Source organism: Acromyrmex echinatior, chromosome 6 (assembly GCF_024713525.1).
Source record: "Acromyrmex echinatior isolate Ae372 chromosome 6, ASM2471352v2, whole genome shotgun sequence".
NCBI lineage: Eukaryota > Metazoa > Arthropoda > Insecta > Hymenoptera > Formicidae > Acromyrmex > Acromyrmex echinatior.
This window is the reverse complement of record NC_141857.1, coordinates 11,621,223-11,640,220: the sequence shown is the minus strand read 5'-3', so window position 1 is coordinate 11,640,220 and position 18,998 is coordinate 11,621,223. Positions and strand designations below refer to the sequence as shown.

Sequence of the window (18,998 nt, the reverse complement as noted above, 5' to 3'; positions counted from 1 at the left end):
TTTTGTTACATGAGTAAAGACAATTTGGATAAACAATACGAATCTTATTAGATCATACATGTGAGAACATAATCAATAAGAAATAGGAATTAAGCTCATAACAATTGAACCGGATAGAACAATAGAATGAACAATAGAATGAACAATAAAATTGCTTTAAAACACTTGTATAAATGGATCAAAACTGTACTTTCTTTCTGACAGTCATAAATAATAAAAAGTACGTGAAAATGGGGTGCGTATTGATTAAATGCATTTCACGTCCCTTTTATCACTATTTACTGATTATTAGGGAAAACAAGAATAGTTTCGATCCATTTTTACAAGTATTTTAAAGTGATTTCATTATTTCATTGTACAAATGATCTTTATTTACAAACAATATGTAACAAAAGTTAATGTCTCATTTTTCTCTCACGATTCATATCCGCAGCAATCCAGGAATTTTAATTTAGAACGAGTTTTAAATTTATATATAAAAAAAACTTAATTTTTTTACAATTTTCGCAATTTTTCTTCATTACTAAACAGTATACCAATGATAACAGAATATCTAAAATTAATGCATAAAATAACTTTAAAGTAGTTTTTTTTTATAAAGTGTCGCAAATTTGAGATATCTTAGAATTCACTTAAAATCGCAAATATCTGTATAATTTGGATAAAATATTAAAACGTATATATTTGGATAAAATATCAAAACTACGTGTATATCTTAATGAAATAGTATGAAGTATAATATATAATGGTAAATCATATAAGAGCTACATCTTCACAAAACGAAAACAAGGTAACGTTATGTTTACTTTTCGAGATTAAATTTATATGCAAGTTTATGCATATATATATATATATATATATATATGTATATACAAGGTGCGTCCTAAAATTTTCCGAACTTTTTCAATAGGGATAGGTCGGGTGGCGCCATCCGTGTGTTCGATTGCGCGTTTGAAAGGTACATCCCTAGCTGACTTCCAGTAAAAATTTCATGACATTTGGTTCAGTGGAAACGAAGTTATGGCGTCTCAAGTGTCAGTATGTTGTATACATCGGTACGAGAATGAACTTCGAACAAAGAGCCAATATTAAGTTTTGTTTTAAACTTGGTAAAACATTTACCGAAACCCATAATTTGATGAAACAAGTTTATGGTGATAATTGTGTAGCCCGTGCCAGTGTTTATGAGTGGTATACGCGATTCAAGAACGGTCGTGAGGACATAAATGACAACGCACATACAGGTCGCCCAAAATCGACAATTAACGAAAATTCCATCGAAGTTGTGCGTAATTTCATCAAGCATGAGCCAAAATCTTCAGTGAGATACATGGAAATGGAATTGAACATCCCCAAATCAACGATTTATCGCATTTTGACCGAACATTTGGGCCTACAAAAAGTCTGTGCACGATTTGTTCCACACAAGTTGACTGACGACCAAAAAATGCATCGAATTCAACATTCAAAGGACATTATTAAGGAAGCAAAAAAGGACCAAAACTTCTTTTATAGCATTGTTACTGGTGACGAGACGTGGTGTTTTCAATACGATCCAGAAACCAAGCGTCAAAGCGCGGAATGGAAGGCGCGAAACGACCCAAAACCCAAAAAATCGCGTTTAGAGAAGTCAAAAGTGAAGACAATGCTCATTTGTTTTTATGATTCCAAGGGTATTGTGCACAAAGAATTCGTTCCAGCAGGCCAAACAGTTAATGCTGTATTCTATGTAAGCGTTTTGAAGCGTTTGGTGCACCGCATTCGTCGTATTCGGCCAGAATATCGCGAAGGAGGAAGTTGGCGCTTGTTACACGATAATGCGCCATCTCACCGTTCGACACTTGTCACTGATTTTTTGACTAAAAATCACATTTTAACAATCAACCATTCCCCGTATTCGCCTGATATGGCACCTTGTGACTTCTACCTATTCGGCAAAATGCATTTGTCCATGAAAGGAAAGCGGTATGTGGACGTAGAAGACATCCAAAGGGCTTGTACCACTATTCTGAAGGACGTGCCTTTGAACGACATAAAACACTCATTTGAAATGCTTTTAGATCGTGCCAAACGTTGTATTGAGTCCGACGGGGACTACTTTGAATAAACAATTTGAATTTGAAAAAAAAAGTAAATCGTTGTTGTTTTATTTCAAAAGTTCGGAAAATTTTGGGACGCACCTTGTATATCTTTCCAGAATGGTTAATCTATTACTTTTTTGTATCATTACAATCGTAATTTTATAAACTATTATAATCTTGTTTTTTAGAAAAGTCTATGGTAATATTTGTGTGTAGTTAGTTCAAGAAGTGCCTCCGATCCTTATCTGTCACTAATTTATACGTTAAAAGTTACAGTTTGAACACTTTTTTCTCTTATTTTATCATAAACCTACTCTAGAATTTTGCATACGTCAAATTCGGTACTTCAAGTTCATTATATAAAGAAATTAGACATTTCTATGATAACTCGAATTACTAAAGAATCACCTTAAGATATTTTTCTTTTACATAAAACTTTAAGATATTTTATAAAGAACTCTGAAAATATCTTAAAGTTAAGTTTTATGCGTCGATTTTACTCGCTTATTCGGCAATCTTTAGAAATTAATATCTTGTTAATTGTTACGAAAATTGCAAAATAATACAGGACTTTTTGACTCAGCTTAGTCTAACTCAGCTCTAATCTACCTACTCATAAGTAGTGTGTCAAAGAGTTTAGGACATCCTGTATATTTTACAAAATTCATAATAAATAGACATTATTCGCTATTGTAATCAGACTGCTATATCAATACGTAGAATATTTATTGCCAAAGACTTGTGCAGGTATTTTTTATAATCTTTGTTGATGAATATGAATAAATATTTACACTTTTTCGATTGTTTTACGAAGTATAGTCATTTCATATGTAGAAATTTATATTAACCTGCAATATTATCATAAAAATTCTTTATAAACGTGAGATTTTCTGGTATGTGATTAATAATTATCAATAATTAGATTGCAGAAGAATTGTTTAGCAGAAGTACACGCAGAAATACACACAATACAATGTAAATGTGTATTTGTAAATATTTTTTTTCATTGATGTATTTCTTTACTAACCATGTTTTATATAGCAAGTTTTTTTAGTATAAGAATACTTTGTAACTATAATTATTAGTACTATAATTATTATTGTATTTATTCTTATATAACCTGTTAGCTATATACATGATATCTCGAAATTCGAAGATAATATTATATCGGCAAGGAAACTTTCGTAAAAAATTAAATAATAAAAGCAATTTGCAAGCCATTTTTTTCCATAAAGTAGTTTCTTCTTACATATAAACGTTTAAAATTTAATTAATCATAAGCATCGATTATACAGTCATTTGTCCGTGTGATATACGTGCAATCATATTAGATCGGGCCTGTCTGATTTGAGCTCCAGAATCAAAACGCAAAACCATTGACGTAAAAAAATTTTATGTGAGTAAGATTTTAAGAACTAGAAACTGTTGATAAGCGTCACTTAGATGCATATCAACACTTTACAGTCTCCAAAATCTTATCCACATTGAATTTTTTTACGTCGATGACTTTGCGTTTTGGTTCCGGAGTTTAAATTGGACAGGCCTGTATTAGATACAAAATATTGCCGCTGAATGCATACTATCACACGGACAGATAATTTTTTAATTACCGTTTATGATTAGTCAAAATTTTAAACGTTTATTACTTAAGGATGTTTTATACATATTTTCAAAATGATAACAAAATTATGAATTTTGAAAATTATGAAAAAATTACAGATTATTTTAAATCACTTAAAAAAATTTACGGTTTACTATCTGGATCATAAATTATTTTAATGAATATTTTTTAAATCTGTGCTCTAATAAAATGTGTGTGTGTGTGTGTGTGTGTGTGTGTGTATGTGTATGTGTGTGTGTGTGTGTGTGTGTGTGTGTACATACAGGGTGGTCCACTTAAATCGACCATCTGAAATATCTCGCTTATTTTTGATGATATAAAAAAAATGTTTCAATGAAAGTGGAAGGTTTTGAGGGAAACGTATTTTGGTCATGTTGGTTTTTTTTAGGTGGAGGCGTCAAAAAGATATGAAAGTTACCTCCACTTTTTTAAACGAAATTGTATGATTTTTTTTTTACATAATATGATTCCTTTAATTATTCTGCATATAAAAGTATTAAGGTAATAATATCAAAAAAACCAATAGTTGACGAGATATTTTACATTTTATTCTGACACATATTGACATAAAATGTTAAATAATTCATAAACTATTAACTTTTTGATAATCGTACCTTAATACTTTTACGAACAGAATAATGAGATGAATCAGTTGTGGAAAGAAAACACATAGTTGCTTATTTAAAAAATTATCCATTTTGCATACATATTTTTTTAAAGTAACGGTATGTTTTCTTTAGACTAACTGATTCATCTCATTATTCTGTTCATAAAAGTATTAAAATACAATTATCAAAAAGTCAATAGTTTACGAGGTATTTAATATTTTATGTCAATATGTGTCAGAATAAAGTGTAAAATATCTCGTAAACTAATGGTTTTTTTTATATTATTACCTTAATACTTTTATATGCAGAATAATTAGAGAAATATCAGATTATGTAAAAAAATCATACAATTCCATTTTAAAAAGGGGAGGTAATCTTCATATCTTTTTGATGCCTCTACTTAGAAAAAAACAACATGATACATCCTCCTCGAAACCGTTTTATTTTCGTTTGAAACATTTTTTTGTATCATCAAAAATAAGCGAAATATTCAAGATGTTCGATTCAAATGGACCACCCTGTACATATTTATTCTATTATAAAATAAATTTTATATATATAAATCTCAATCTTTTAATTTAAGTACATTATATATTCAAGATTATTTACATTATATTGCGATGCATGAATTAATTGTCTAGTAAATATATAAAATATATATTTATCCTATATCTTTGCAATCAATCAGTGAATCTTAATGAAACTTTGCATTATTTGGATATTTAAAATAAGGGAGAAATGAAAGACATGTTTTGAAAGAGCCATTTCATATTTCAATTAATTGAATATCGTCAAAAATTTAAAAATATTTTCATTTAATAACAGTACTAAAACTATGTCGTTCATAAACATTTGACAGTCATCATCAAAACGGCATTGCCTAATGAGAGATGCAAAATTATCGTTACAAAAAGTAAGTTTCTTGAGTAAATTTCCAAATTTTTTCATTTATTTATGATTTATAGCTTTTAGAAAAAATATTAAATTTTAAATATTAAATATTAAATTTTTTATCAAATATTATATATATTAACGTAACTAAAAATGGAATTACAAATTTTTTGTTTATTAGATATTCCGCGATTAGATTTTTTACACATAATGTTATGAAAGAGCCGGTATTGAGAGTTATGAAAAAGCTCTATTATTGCTTTGTCTGGCTCCTTCATTGCATACCCAGGGATATTATTTTCAATACAATTGACTTTGTATTTTTTAAATACTATTCAGACAATTTTAATACGTCAGTACTTTTTTGAAATATATCGTATTGATGATCAGTCCATTTTCATTCGCTCAATGTCAATACATCGTCGTGTGGCATCAATATATGATCCTGTCAGCATACTTCTGTACAAGATTGTCTTTAGATGCAGTCTCTTTCTTCGAGGAGTATCTCTGTGTATATTTATTGTAGGTAAATAGATTTTCATGTATTTCTGTTTTATAAAATCCGATTTGTAGATTATATTGCTGTTAGGTCAAGTTATACTGAAGCATTTTACTGACTCAATTTCCATATACTCTTTTCAATTATCTATCATGTTTAATTATTTCTTTAGAGATTATTCTGCAAGTAATGAAGACCGGTATCAATGCAAATTATACTCTGACTGGGCTTATACTTTATATGGCAACAAGAGAAATTTGCATTTTTTTGCAATAAATGTTTTTAATTAGAAATATTACATTTTCTATTTTTCACATTTATTAATTTTATAAAAAAATAATAATTGTTAAAGGATGACATTTTGATTTTATTTATATTAAAGCTTATATAATTTAGTACCTACTTAACTCTTTCAAAACAGGTAATGGCTTTTTCAAAATCACGTTGTTTTGAAAGAGCTGAATTTTTTGTTTATGAAAAATGTTGATTAAATCTCTATTAATGACTAAATATTATTTTTTTGTTAAATGGATACAGATGAGTATACTTAAGTAAGAAAGCGATTATATTTGTTAAACACCAGATTAAATTTTTTTTTTCATATTAAAAAAAACAGCTCTCATGCTTATTCTTCCTGCTTATTTCTACTTATAAAAGAAAAATGTAAATCTTTTTACCACTTTTCAAATTTTAATTTTTAATTAACAATTAAAATAATATTAGGTGTTGGAATTAATTCGTAGCGTTTTACAAGTGATGGGAAGTACTTTCATTAATGTATTTTTTAATGCTCATGTGAAATAAATAACATTCTTTCATTAAAAAACGCTACGAATTAATTCCAACACCTAATAATAAATAAAATAAATAAACTACAAAAATGTATTATTAAACAAAAATATAATCTTGTTCGCATACAACTTTCGTATGTACATAGTCTATTTGAAGGGCAAATATTAAATATATTTCCAAATTTAATTTTCTTTGTACGAAGATTTGTACGTCTAATACAGTCTTAAAAAATTATTTTACGGAAAAAATGGCTTATTTACTTAATTTATTACTTAATTTTTTACGAAGTTTCACGCTCTTATAATATTATTCTCGAATTTTGGGACACCTTGTATATAATTCATATTATATAGTAAGATATATTATTATTTCTAATTAAACAATGATATATTTATGCGGTATAACATATTAGTACAACAATGTTAATAAAGTATTTTTTTATAATTGTGTGTTTGCTTTATTATTATATATATAAGAAGTGCAAGATATATCCTTTATTCCTTATGCAGTTGATATTGCAAGAAGTATTGAATACATGTGCTAACTGAATATATCAATACTGTTGATGCTTTGTTGTCGAGGCAACCGCAGTCATAACGTCCGTTAGTTTAGACATATTACGCTTGTAGCGCATCGTAGTGCTATACGAATATTTGGCAAGTTCGGAACATATTTTTCACTTTCAGAAAACCAAATACGAAACTGCTATAGAAAACTTCATTATGAGTGAAAATGTGAAATTTATTGTGACAGAAATAAATAAATTATTAGGACGAAATTATAGTATAATTGGATTTAATACCTTAAACACTGAAGACTTATTACAGGTATTTCTTTGGTATTTTATTATTGTAACATTTTCGAAAAATTCCATACATTTTTTCATAGATATTATGCAGTGTTCTGATGAAGATACAGCAACAAGATGATTCGGATACCGATATTAAATTGAATTCGCTAGAAGAAAATTCTATATACGTCTTAACAGCTCTTCGAATACTTAATTATCAATCTGATGTGGAACCCATACTGTTTAGGTACAATTAGGTTCTCTAGATACTTTGAACAAAATACATTCATATTTTACTTATTCTATCAGATTGTTCAATGAATAGTGTAAAGTATACATATACAGATGATTAAAAGTTTACAAAAGAGAACCCCAGCTCCGATGACCTTGACCCTGGCATATATTGTCAAGATCATGTTCAGGAATGATTTTTAGAAAGTTTTAGCTGTTACTCATTATTCATTAAAAAGTTATTAACAAATAAAGTTGAAAATATAAATTTAATTTTATAATTTAAACTTTACTTTAATACCATATTACTTGCATATTTGTATACTCATAGGTTAGTGCAGTTTGGGCGGGGAAGGGCTTTGTGTGAACACAGTGCATAGTGATTTTAAAAGCTTTTAAACCTGGTCAAAATTTTATGTTATATAAACTTTTGCTTGAAATATTGCTATACTGAAAAATATTGTTATACTGAAAATATTTAAAAAATCAAAAAATATATGTCTTATTTATGAATTATTTGCCATTATCGCTATTACTCGCAGCAATTGATTTGCAATTTGGATTGAAAAATTGATTCTGAGATTTAATAAAGTGATAACCTCTACTGAAAAAATTTTTTCTTTTTTTTTTATCTGAAATTGTCGGAGAAAAGAAATGAATATATCAGATGTTGCTAGCATAAGGTTCAATGTACCTTTTTTCGAAATCTTGCGAGTAATGTTTCTTAAATTGTCTTAAATGTTTCCTTTTTGAGCTTCTTCTGACATTTGTCCTATAGGAAGTAAAAATAATTGCGGAGCCATGTGTAAGATTTTATGAACAGCCGGCATTATATGTATATACTAGGAATAAAGGTAATGTAGGGGAGACCGGGGCTAAGTGGGCATCTTTTTGCAATCGTAATTTTCAATAATAAAATTAACAATTTTAGTCAAATGATTATTAGTGTTTTATAGAATCATTATAAGATTACAAGATAGAAATAAAAAGTTTTGGTGTTTGCAACTTCATTTCATCCATATTCACAAAAAATAGTGTGATCTTGGAAAATGAAATCTCAAGAATGGCTGGGGCTAAGTGGGTATCCTTTTCTTCAATTGCAATTTTTGTATATGTGATTCAAAAAATGAAATCTCAAAAATTACTTTTGATTATCGAAAGTAATTTATACAATAATACATTTGACTACCTAAACATAATAACGCGACACCTAAACTAACCAAATATCATTGATAAAGAAAACACACGAGACAATATAATATGCTTTCTACAATATAAATTAGGAATTCATATATTTTTGCCACTCAAAATTCAAATGCCAGCTAGTCCCAGTGCTCATTTAACTCCAGTCTCCCTTATTATACAGTACGGCAATGCTTTTTGGATTTTTGAGAAGGAAGATTTGAGAATGTAAGCAGATACAAGAATTAATAAAGAGTTAATTCAGATTTGAAATAATTTTAAAAATTATCTCTTGCGGATATATGAAATTAATACAAATTCATTTTAAAAAATACAGTTTTTGCAAATTGTTTAAGAGCATCTGTATTACTTTCATATTCGCAAGATATAATCTTTAAAATTACTTTAAATTAATGAATTAAATCTACATTAACTCCTGTTATATCTTCTGAAGCATCTTCAATTTTAAAAAAATCTTGCTGTTTCCATCATTTATGGTCTCACTTCCATCAGGTTTTTTGATATACAATAAGTCTCAATTTTGTTCGAAATTTTCTCTGAATTTCTTTTTTGTGCCGAGATATTGTTTCTTTCTTTTCATTTCTTCTAATTGTCATTTTTTAACTTTTAGTCTATGAGAAACATGAAGCAAAAGTTCGAAAAAATAAATTCATGCATACAATGTTGATAACTCGAATTAAAATGTCGATGTATCAATTTTTATTTATTATTCATTTTTATATAAAAATATTATAGTAAAGTTATGAAAAAATCAAGAGTATGAGATTTTATACTTTCCGGCAAATATAGACATGACTTACAAAATATCTCAAAAATATCTGTTAATTTTTTATTTTTGACAAAAAATATTTTGTAAATGATTGATTTCAATTATTGTTTGATATTTTTACAAACAAAATAATGAGAGAAATCAATTAGTATAAAGAAAACACATAGTTTATCCATTAAAAAATTGTCCATTTGCCTATATATTTTTGAGCAGCTACGTATTTTACACTATTATTTGAGGCACGCGAAAATTTTTAATATATTAAATTGATTTTACAATTCATTTTGCGTATTAATTTCTGCGTCCGACTCCTATTGCCCTTTCTCTTATTATTTTTCTCTCTTTCTCTTATTATAGTTTTAAAGCAACTACGATGTATTTTCTTTATACCAATTGATTATTCTGTTCATAATAAAAGTATTAAGATATGATTATTAATAACGAGATATTTAATATTTCATATCCATATGCCTTAATAAGATATAAAATATCTCGTAAAATATTTAGCTATTTCTATCTTTTAAATACTTTAAAACAGTACTTCTAATACTTTTATATGCAGAACAATTGGAGGAATCATATTATGTAAAACAAAAATATATAAAATATATCTTAAATAAAAGTTATAATTTTAAAAAATTAGAAAACAAAGAACATAAAAAACCACAGCACAGGTTGTCGGTTGTGATAATCAAACTTTCATCAATAAAAAATTTTTTAAAGCGTTTATCAATACAACATATCAATCAATAAACAATTAAACGTTTCGGCCACAATCTGGCCATCTTCAGTAATTAAAAATCTTCTTAAGACGCAAATTTACATTTAGTTGAGTTAAATACAACAGTCGGTTGTTAAAATAAAATAAAAGTGTTCTTATTTGTGTGAAAATGCATTGTACAGTAATCTTACATCGCCAGTTTTTATATCCGGACAATGTAGAACAAGAATTTCCAGATTCTAATCAGAATGAAATTGTATATCGTTAATCTCTTATACTCGAAATATAAAGCATAGACGCGTTACCTGTTTTACAGCCAAAAAACTAAGCGGTGGATCTCAAATATCACTTTTGCAAACTTAAAATTTAGTCGTGACATTGTGTGTTGTTACTAGTCATAACATAAAATAAAAAATATATAAAATATATAATTATAAAATATATTTAAATATATAAATAATATATAAATTATAAAATATAATATATACAGTATTATAATATATAATTATAAAATATATAATTAATAAAATATATAATTTAATTTAAAAAATATTAGGTAATCTTAATTCGATTTTAAGGACACTTTCTCAAGATCAATCAAGGACATCACCTTTTTTTCCTCTTATTAGGTGTTGGAATTAATTCGTAGCGTTTTACAAGTGATGGGAAGTACGTTCATTAATGTATTTTTTAATGCTCATGTGAAATAAATAACATTCTTTCATTAAAAAACGCTACGAATTAATTCCAACACCTAATATAAATGAGCAACTTTTATTTAAAACATTTTTATTTTAAGGAGATATTCTACTGAATGGATTAAATGGATCACCTTGTATACAGGGTAATTGCGTATACATATACGTATATACATATACATATATCTTTATGGTTTAATAAATATAGGTATCATTTCGGAAGTGTAATGACATATCGGGACTTTTGGTATATATTGAATTTGACCAGGATCGTGCAGAGTTTTTGCCGTACTGTAAAAGTAAATATGGGGCCCTAGCTTTTCATAAAGTTAAAAAAGTTTTGAAGAATTTAGAAAAGAGGTAACATATAAGAAAGAGATAACAAAGAGATAACATATAAGAAGGCAGAATAATTAAAATTATATTTATTTATTTTATTACATATTATATATATATATATATATATATATAATATATATAATATATATATATATAATACATACATATAATTCTACGTATATATCAACATAATTCAGTGCTATATGTTAAGGGGATCCTAAAGTGAAACCCGAACATCGACGAAGTCATCAAATATCGCTGTTTTTCCCACGTATTATCTTTACATAATATCACGCCAACATCTCACGCAATCTATGATACACGCAATCGCACGTTCGTGTTAACCTTTGTATAACAAATTCGTCGCGATAAAACGTTTAAGTCTAATTCCAAGAACTCGACGTTATTTGTTCGTGCAAACTACGTGTTTGTAGATTATTATTTCGTAAGTACAAGTTGCAAAACTTTCGTATCAAATAAATATTGTCACGACTTGACAGCTTGAGACATGTTACTTTAAGAAATAGTAAAAAATATTATTTAATAAATTAATAAATATAATTAAATTATAAATAAATTATAAATAAATAAAATATAATTTAATAAATTAATTTTGAAATTTTTGGTCGTCCTCGGCATAAACCTTCACCTCACAAACACGTATTAATGTACACGTATTAATATACTTAATAACACGCATTAATATACTTTAATCCTGGAAAAGGATTTTCGAATCTATGAAAAAGAAAAAAGTATTTATTATACAAAAAATATATGATTTAGTTAATTTCGATAATATACAAAAAATATATGATTTAGTTAGTTTCAGTAATAAACAGTTTTAGGATCCTCTTAATAATTCAATTTGTTTTTCATTTTTTCCATCAGGTTCGGACATCGCGAGTTGAAATGGAAAGTCTCGCGGGCTGGATGCAACCCACGAATTATTCATAGTTGTGTATCATTATTATAAAAAAAATACATAAAAGCCACTTAAATAAACAATTGCATCATCGATATATAATTTTACATTTTAAAAATTAATTAAATTTGAGATATAAATATTTTATTAAATTTAAACTATTACTTCTTTGAAGTGTAAATGAAATATAAATGAATATCATCTACATGTGCAAATTAAATTGAACAGAGATTAATTTAAATAGAAATCAGAGATAATTTATGTAAAGCCAAAGACATAATGCGAGAGAATAGCGATAGCGATAGAAATAACACGATTTCAATCTATTAGAAATCGAAATATATAGTTTCTGATAGCTCATCTTAAAAAAATATTTTGTCGATAAGCGGGGGATTCCTCTTAATTTTCTTTAAGCAAAAAATCTTACATGAATCAGGCGTGTGTATCTGTAACATGTATTAAAATAAAGAGATACAAGCTATGATTAAAAAGAAATTACTCTACAGAAAATTCTATTATAACTCGAATAGCCTTTAAAACAAAAGGATATACAAGATACTAGCGGCACACTTATTTGTTAGAAGATGTTTATCATTTACGTGCTACCACAACTACGCGTGCATGTCAGTACATGCAAGACATTCTTTTAGCAATAAGAGAATTATATTCTTAAATGTAGCACTTTTTATGGTTATACGAAATTCCTTTATTTTGTAGAGTATTTTCCTGAGGTTATATACTCGTATAAATCCTCTGACATTAATACGAAATCGCTAAAAGGTAGAATATTTTATTTTGGATGAAATTTTTGTTATTTCTACAGCTATCACTATTTCTCTCTCTCCCTCGCATTATGTTTGGTGTTTAAAATTTCGGGGCCCCTTAGGATTGGGAGGATGCGATGCATACTGTGAATTCCCCTTTTGCACGGCTCTGGGTCCGATCCGGTATTTTTTTATATGAAAAGTTATTTGTTGGGATCGTTACCAGTTTATTCAAAGATAATGCATATATAATGTATAATATATAAAACTAAAATCAAATTTGTTTGTATACATCGAACATTAGTAGGACCAAAAAGTTGTAAGGCTTAAAAAGAACGCATTCAACGATAGTATAATAGTTATTTAACCCTGGCGTTGTCAGGTCAAGATCAACATGAATTTTTTAAATGGAATTCCCTTTTTCATTACATATTCTTGTAGCTTATCTCGAGAGCTTTCCAAAGCACTAATTAACTTCATTTTCATTAAGTACTTTGCGAGTTATAAGGCTTGAAAGTTATAGTACCGCCGACATTAGCATTACGGTATCCAACCGACTAAAACCTCTTGAATGATGTTCAGGATCATATCCCGAATAACATTTGTTAAGATCAAGGTCACTGGAGATTGTTTCTCTTATTTTCATTTTTGCATTGAAAATTCATTTTTATGTAAAAATGAAAATAAGAGAAACAATTTCCAGTGACCTTGAAATCTCCAATAACCTTGATCTTACCAAATGTTATTCAAGACATGATTCTGAATAACATTCAAGAGGTTTTAGCCGTCGGTCGGATATCTTGGGTAATACTAATGCCGACGATACTGTAACTTTCAAGTCTTATAACTCGCAAAGTACTTAATGAAAATGAACTTAATTATAGTGTTTTGGAAAGCTCTGTATTTTTATTTTTATTGCGAAATATGAATTTGAAACTTTTATTAAGAAAAAATTAAGAAACATCATCGTTATCATCGTCGTCGCTACGGAGCAGGGACGACGATGATAATGTCCTTTTAGAATTTTTGACGCAAGAGGCAAATGTGGTGCTAACAATGCATGGTTAACGAGCGCTGCGACGATTCTGCACATTTTACACATTCTATTCTGCAGAGATTATAAGTTGAAGTTATTGTTTATTACAGTCACGCGATCGCGGAGGAGTTGAATGAGTGCAATTGTGGCCAAAGTTATATTACATATAATATTGGGTTCCGGTTACCTCAAATATTAATAAAAATATTTTTAGTCGATGTATTTTCGCGTAATTAAATCTATATTATCCAAATAATATCGAGGTTGTTGTTGAGGAACTGTGACTACATTTGTACGGCACTCTTAATCGAGTTTAATAACAGTGATGAAAATACATTCAATCGATGCGCCAATCGTTTTCGCCCAAAAATAAATAAAAGTTTGACAAAAAAAAGTGTCGCTCTGCCTCATGAATCTCTTCTCTTCTTCTTCTTCTTATCCTTTTTGTGGCAACCTAACAGATTGAACTAGGCCATTGAGGCTCTGCGAGCTTGTGCGAATTCAAATTGCACTAGTTAAAATGGCTGCCACTCCCCTCGAGCCGGATGCCTGCTGCCATCCAGCGGTGGTCGCGCGCCATGGGAGGAAGGGGAGAGGTATAATATATAAAAAAAAATAAGTCATTGGTCTTCATAAAGGCCAAGAGTAAGCGGCATAGTTTAGGGAGAAGAGAGGGAAGGGGATAGATCTTGTGGGATGCTAGGAAATTTTTTAGCTATAAATTCCTGTATTTGCTTAGAATTTGAACTATATTTCTCACAATGAAATATAACATAATTAATGCTCTGGCAAAGGTCCCCGCAGGGTCAGGCGGGTAAATCGATCATGTTAACCCTACAGAGGTTATCATTAAGATTGATATGATTGGACCTGAGGCGATTTATAGCACAACTGCCTCTCTGCTGAAAGAGATTTCGTGAAACCAGATTTTCCTGGATGTCGTGTGGTACCGCTCATAATATATTGCACCCTTGGAGGCGGAAAGTGATTTCATGTATCCCTCGAACTGAGCATAGGCGCGACTCTTCGACTCGGTCAAGAAATCTTCGTAAGGTAACATGAAACGCTGATGAATATCCATTCAGCGCTGCCTGCTTGACCATTGAATCCGCAGCTTCGTTCCTTGGAATGCCGGGATCCAGAACAGGATAATCTCTCTATCTTTGCTAATAGTTTGCCTGTTTGATCAAATAGATGATGTAGTTGCGGTGAGTTTTTCTGAGATCCTAAACTGCATCAAAAGCACTCCTGGAGTCCAGAAGATAACCAGTCTATGACAGCGAGAATGGCTTGGTATATGGCCTAGAGCTCCGCTGAGAAAATGAATGTTTCCGCGGGAAGTCTGTGACTGATGTTGCCAGCCATCTCGGTAGAAAAAACTCCGGCTCCGACAGCATCCTCCGGATTCTTTGAGCCATCCGTATAGAAAGACATTGCATTCTGCGTGTACTCAGAAGATTTGTATAGGAAGTCCGCCACAATTAAATTGCTGTTGCCCTTCTGGTCGCAGTCAACGTGTCCTTGATGTATGTTATTTCCTGGGCATATATCTCATAAGAGACAGGGGAATAGGTAGGGCGATGGATAATTCACTTCTCGTGGCGACTAGTGACATAATGCTTGAAGAGCCTGGAGCTTTGAATGGCCTCCGTCTTGAGATTCTTTCTAATGGCGGTAATTTCAAGCTCCTCCAGCGCCGCGTACACCAAGTTAAATTTGTTTGCCATGGCCTTATAAACAAATTTAGAAGTAATTAGATTAAATCTAATATTCATTTTGAATTCTTTATTCGCACTAAACATGACGTTGATGGATGTTGAAATATGATATCACATCGCTTCTCTAATTACCCTGTATTGGAGACGCTGCAATTTGAGGAACCACCGTAGAAGGACTCCATGAAAAGAATTGACAGTTGTATTCCATGGCGCTTCGAAAGGTGGACCTGTAGATAGTTAGAAGAAGTCCGGGATGAGATCCCCATTTAATACCTGAGAGTGCCGACGGACTAATTCTTTTGCTCTTGTCTATTAAGTAGCGGAGGTGATATTTTCCACTAAGTTTGTGATCCAGGATGTTACCTAGGAAACGATGTGAGTGAGCCCTAGTATCGGTGCTCCGTTGATGCAGGCAAGCGGTAGTCTTCACAGGAGCCTTGCGAAAAATAATCCAGTTAGACTTATGTGAGGATACTTCTAGGTTCCTATAGTTTAAATATCCAATTGTCATATCAAGAGAAGCCTGAATGGAAGCGATAGCATCATTCAAATTCCATTGTGTAGAGGACAACGTCATCCGCATATTGCAATAGACGAGTATTAGGATGGAGATGTTAGTCAAATGCCCTTAAGTATATCAAAAAGAAAAGGGCTCAAGGTGGACCCCTGAGGTGTTCCTTTAGCGAGGTATAACTCCCCCCGTCGATAACGAAACTTATCTGCCTATTGCTGATTAAATTCTCAATAAACTTCCTGAGAAAGGCAGGAATGCCTATCTCGAAAAGGTCAGCCACAAGAATGCGAGGGTCGACATTATCGAATACCCCCGCAACGTCCAAAAAACCGTTATTGTGGGAGTCCGATTGAGAAAGCCCGTTCTAATCGCAGTGGTTCTAAGAACAACTAGATTGTCATCACAGGCCTTAAAAGGCCTAAAGCCTAACTGTGCTAGAGGAAGGATAGGCCGAGACCCGATAAACCAACTTAGTCTGTAATATAACATTGGGTCTAACTGCGTTACTGTCTGCTTTAGGAATCAATACTACCAGCGAGTTTTTCCAGAAATCCGGAAAAAATCCCTTATCAAGGATTTCATTGTAGACATCTAACAAGCGTGTCAAGAATTCCGCAGGAAGATTAGCGATCATGGAGAAGTCAACTTGATCCAATCCCGGAGCCGAATGTTTCTTAACAGATTTCAGAGCGTTTCTTAGCTCTTTAGGAGTCAGAGGACTGCCTAGCTAACTGCAAGTGAAAGGGTTCGTGTGATCCTCCTGTTTCATAGTCTCCATGGATTTGATGCGATCATAATAATATGACGGCGGACAGAGTTTAGAAACCGAATCTAGTGAGGCCTGTCTGAGATTGAGGCCTACGACGGTTGATAATTTTCTGCGGAAATTTTTGATAAGGGATCGTATCTGACTCGTGTGGTAGCTTAAAGCCGCTAACCAAATCATGTCACTTTACGTTTTTGTACTGTTAGACACTTGGTGCATGAGACTCTTTTCGAAACTCCACGAAATTATTCCTATTGGGATGTGAGATGAACCTTCATACAGTTCGCCTTCTATCCTCCATCACCCTGGCGCTTTTCTTGTTCTATTAAAGCGGGGCGTCCAGATTTTTACGAGATTTCTGGCAACATCGAGTATAGATTGCACAAGAATGTTATACCCCCCAATCGGATCTCCTTTTCTAGAGGAGATGCCGCAATCGAAGATAGCAGACAACGATACAGTTCTTCTTTTCTTAAGGAAAGCTTGTAACGAAAGTTGGATTTAAAGCAAATCTGGGCCGACTTGATTTGCGTGACTACCGGAAAATAGTCGCTGCTATGAGTGTCCTTGTAAGAGTCGCACATTGTGGCCAACTGTGCGGACGATAAAACCAGATCGATGACTGAGGTGGATGAAGTCGAGGAATGCAGATGTGTGGGGATTTTTATTAAAAACAACTAAATCGAAGTGGTCATCATGAACCTCCTGCCTGAGACATTCTTCTACAGTCCCAGGACGTATAGTGAGCATTCAAGTCCTTTAAAACAAGGTAATACTTGTAATTATTCAGTTTATTAAATAAACTCTGATAAAATAAAGAAGGGGTATTTTGCCCCGAATGCCTATATAAATATACTATTATGATTGGTTCCTTCGAGGAAGACAACTTGATGACCAGGTATTCTACTGAGGGAATATTCAATCCCGCTAAATGTCACTGTATCATAGGCCAAATTCTCTCGCACAAGTGTGCATATGCTCCTATCGCATATTGTGCGATATCTTTTCTAAGAACCTTAAAACCTTTGATTTTGATGTTACTAGATTGCTTTAGCAGGGATTCCTGCAAGCAGAGTACATATATCTAACAATACATATTATCTAACGATGGCAAGCAGTGAGGGAAAATTGTGGCGAATGCCGCAACAGTTCCACTGAAAAACTCTTATTCGATTCGCGGGCTTGCCGAGGGATACACGCAAGTTACCGGCGGAGTCCTCCCCCCCCTCCGACCCTGGGGAAGGGGGCGTCCCGGCGATGTGCCGCCGGAACAACCCCCGCGCCAGAGGAGAGGCGGACCAAGAAAGACCCCTCCTGAAGACGCCAGCATGCGAGAGTCACTGTTAATTTGATGGAGCGATTCAATTCCGAAAACCATATCCATTGTCATAAGCGTGGCTGCATATGTCAGAAAAGTTATTAGATTTGTTATGATCCAAATAGATCATATCCAAAATCTACGTCTGCAGACCGGCAGTTAAAGCATTACAAATCAAGTCACTTACTTTTGATTTCAAAACTGACGACATACTTTATTTTAAAATGCAACCACGCATTAATTCAGCCTAATTTGTATATATAAAAACGTAAGTCTCGAGCATTTCGGGGTGTTTCGAAAAGTCAAGACACACGACTACTGTGAGAATCTTCGTTACTTCGAGCGCTACTGCGAGACATCGTAAGATTGTAACACATCGAGTACTCGTAAGTGACAATAAAACTTCTTACACCACAAACGATGCCTATATTAATTGGAGAACGAGTCCTTACTAAACGACACCGCCACGTCTTATCTGTGATTCCGCCACGCCTTGAGCGGCACGTCGTACCTTGACGGTACGACTGACCCGGTTAACGGCTGACCCGTAAATTCTAGAAACGGTGACGGCACCTTGCACCCTAAGTACAACATTTGGTGGCAGTGATGGGATTTAGCCTTACCATACCGGAATTCACCCAAGGACAATGCACGTCGGAACCAAATAGAGCAGACTACACATATCGACCAACCTCGGTAACAGCGAGCTGATCATGT

General features: G+C 31.7%; 1 protein-coding gene across 33 annotated transcripts in view; it reads left to right on the top strand.

The window, feature by feature from the left end:
* Positions 1-7,078: 7,078 nt before the first annotated feature.
* The window catches only part of LOC105148557 (intraflagellar transport protein 81 homolog), a 588,627-nt gene continuing 576,707 nt past the window's right edge, over positions 7,079-18,998 (top strand). For 16 of the 33 annotated variants that reach the window (XR_015545343.1, XR_015545346.1, XR_015545345.1 and 13 more), the window contains exons 1-2: positions 7,082-7,319; positions 7,381-7,529. Coding sequence is in view for 21 of the 33 variants with exons in the window: in XM_087406977.1 (XP_087263103.1) it covers positions 7,215-7,319; positions 7,381-7,529 (254 nt within the window). In the remaining 12 variants the exon portion in view is untranslated. Of the gene's footprint in view, positions 7,320-7,380; positions 7,530-18,998 lie in introns of all 33 variants that reach the window. The other 17 variants (XR_015545353.1, XR_015545354.1, XM_087406986.1 and 14 more) reach the window with 5 other exon arrangements.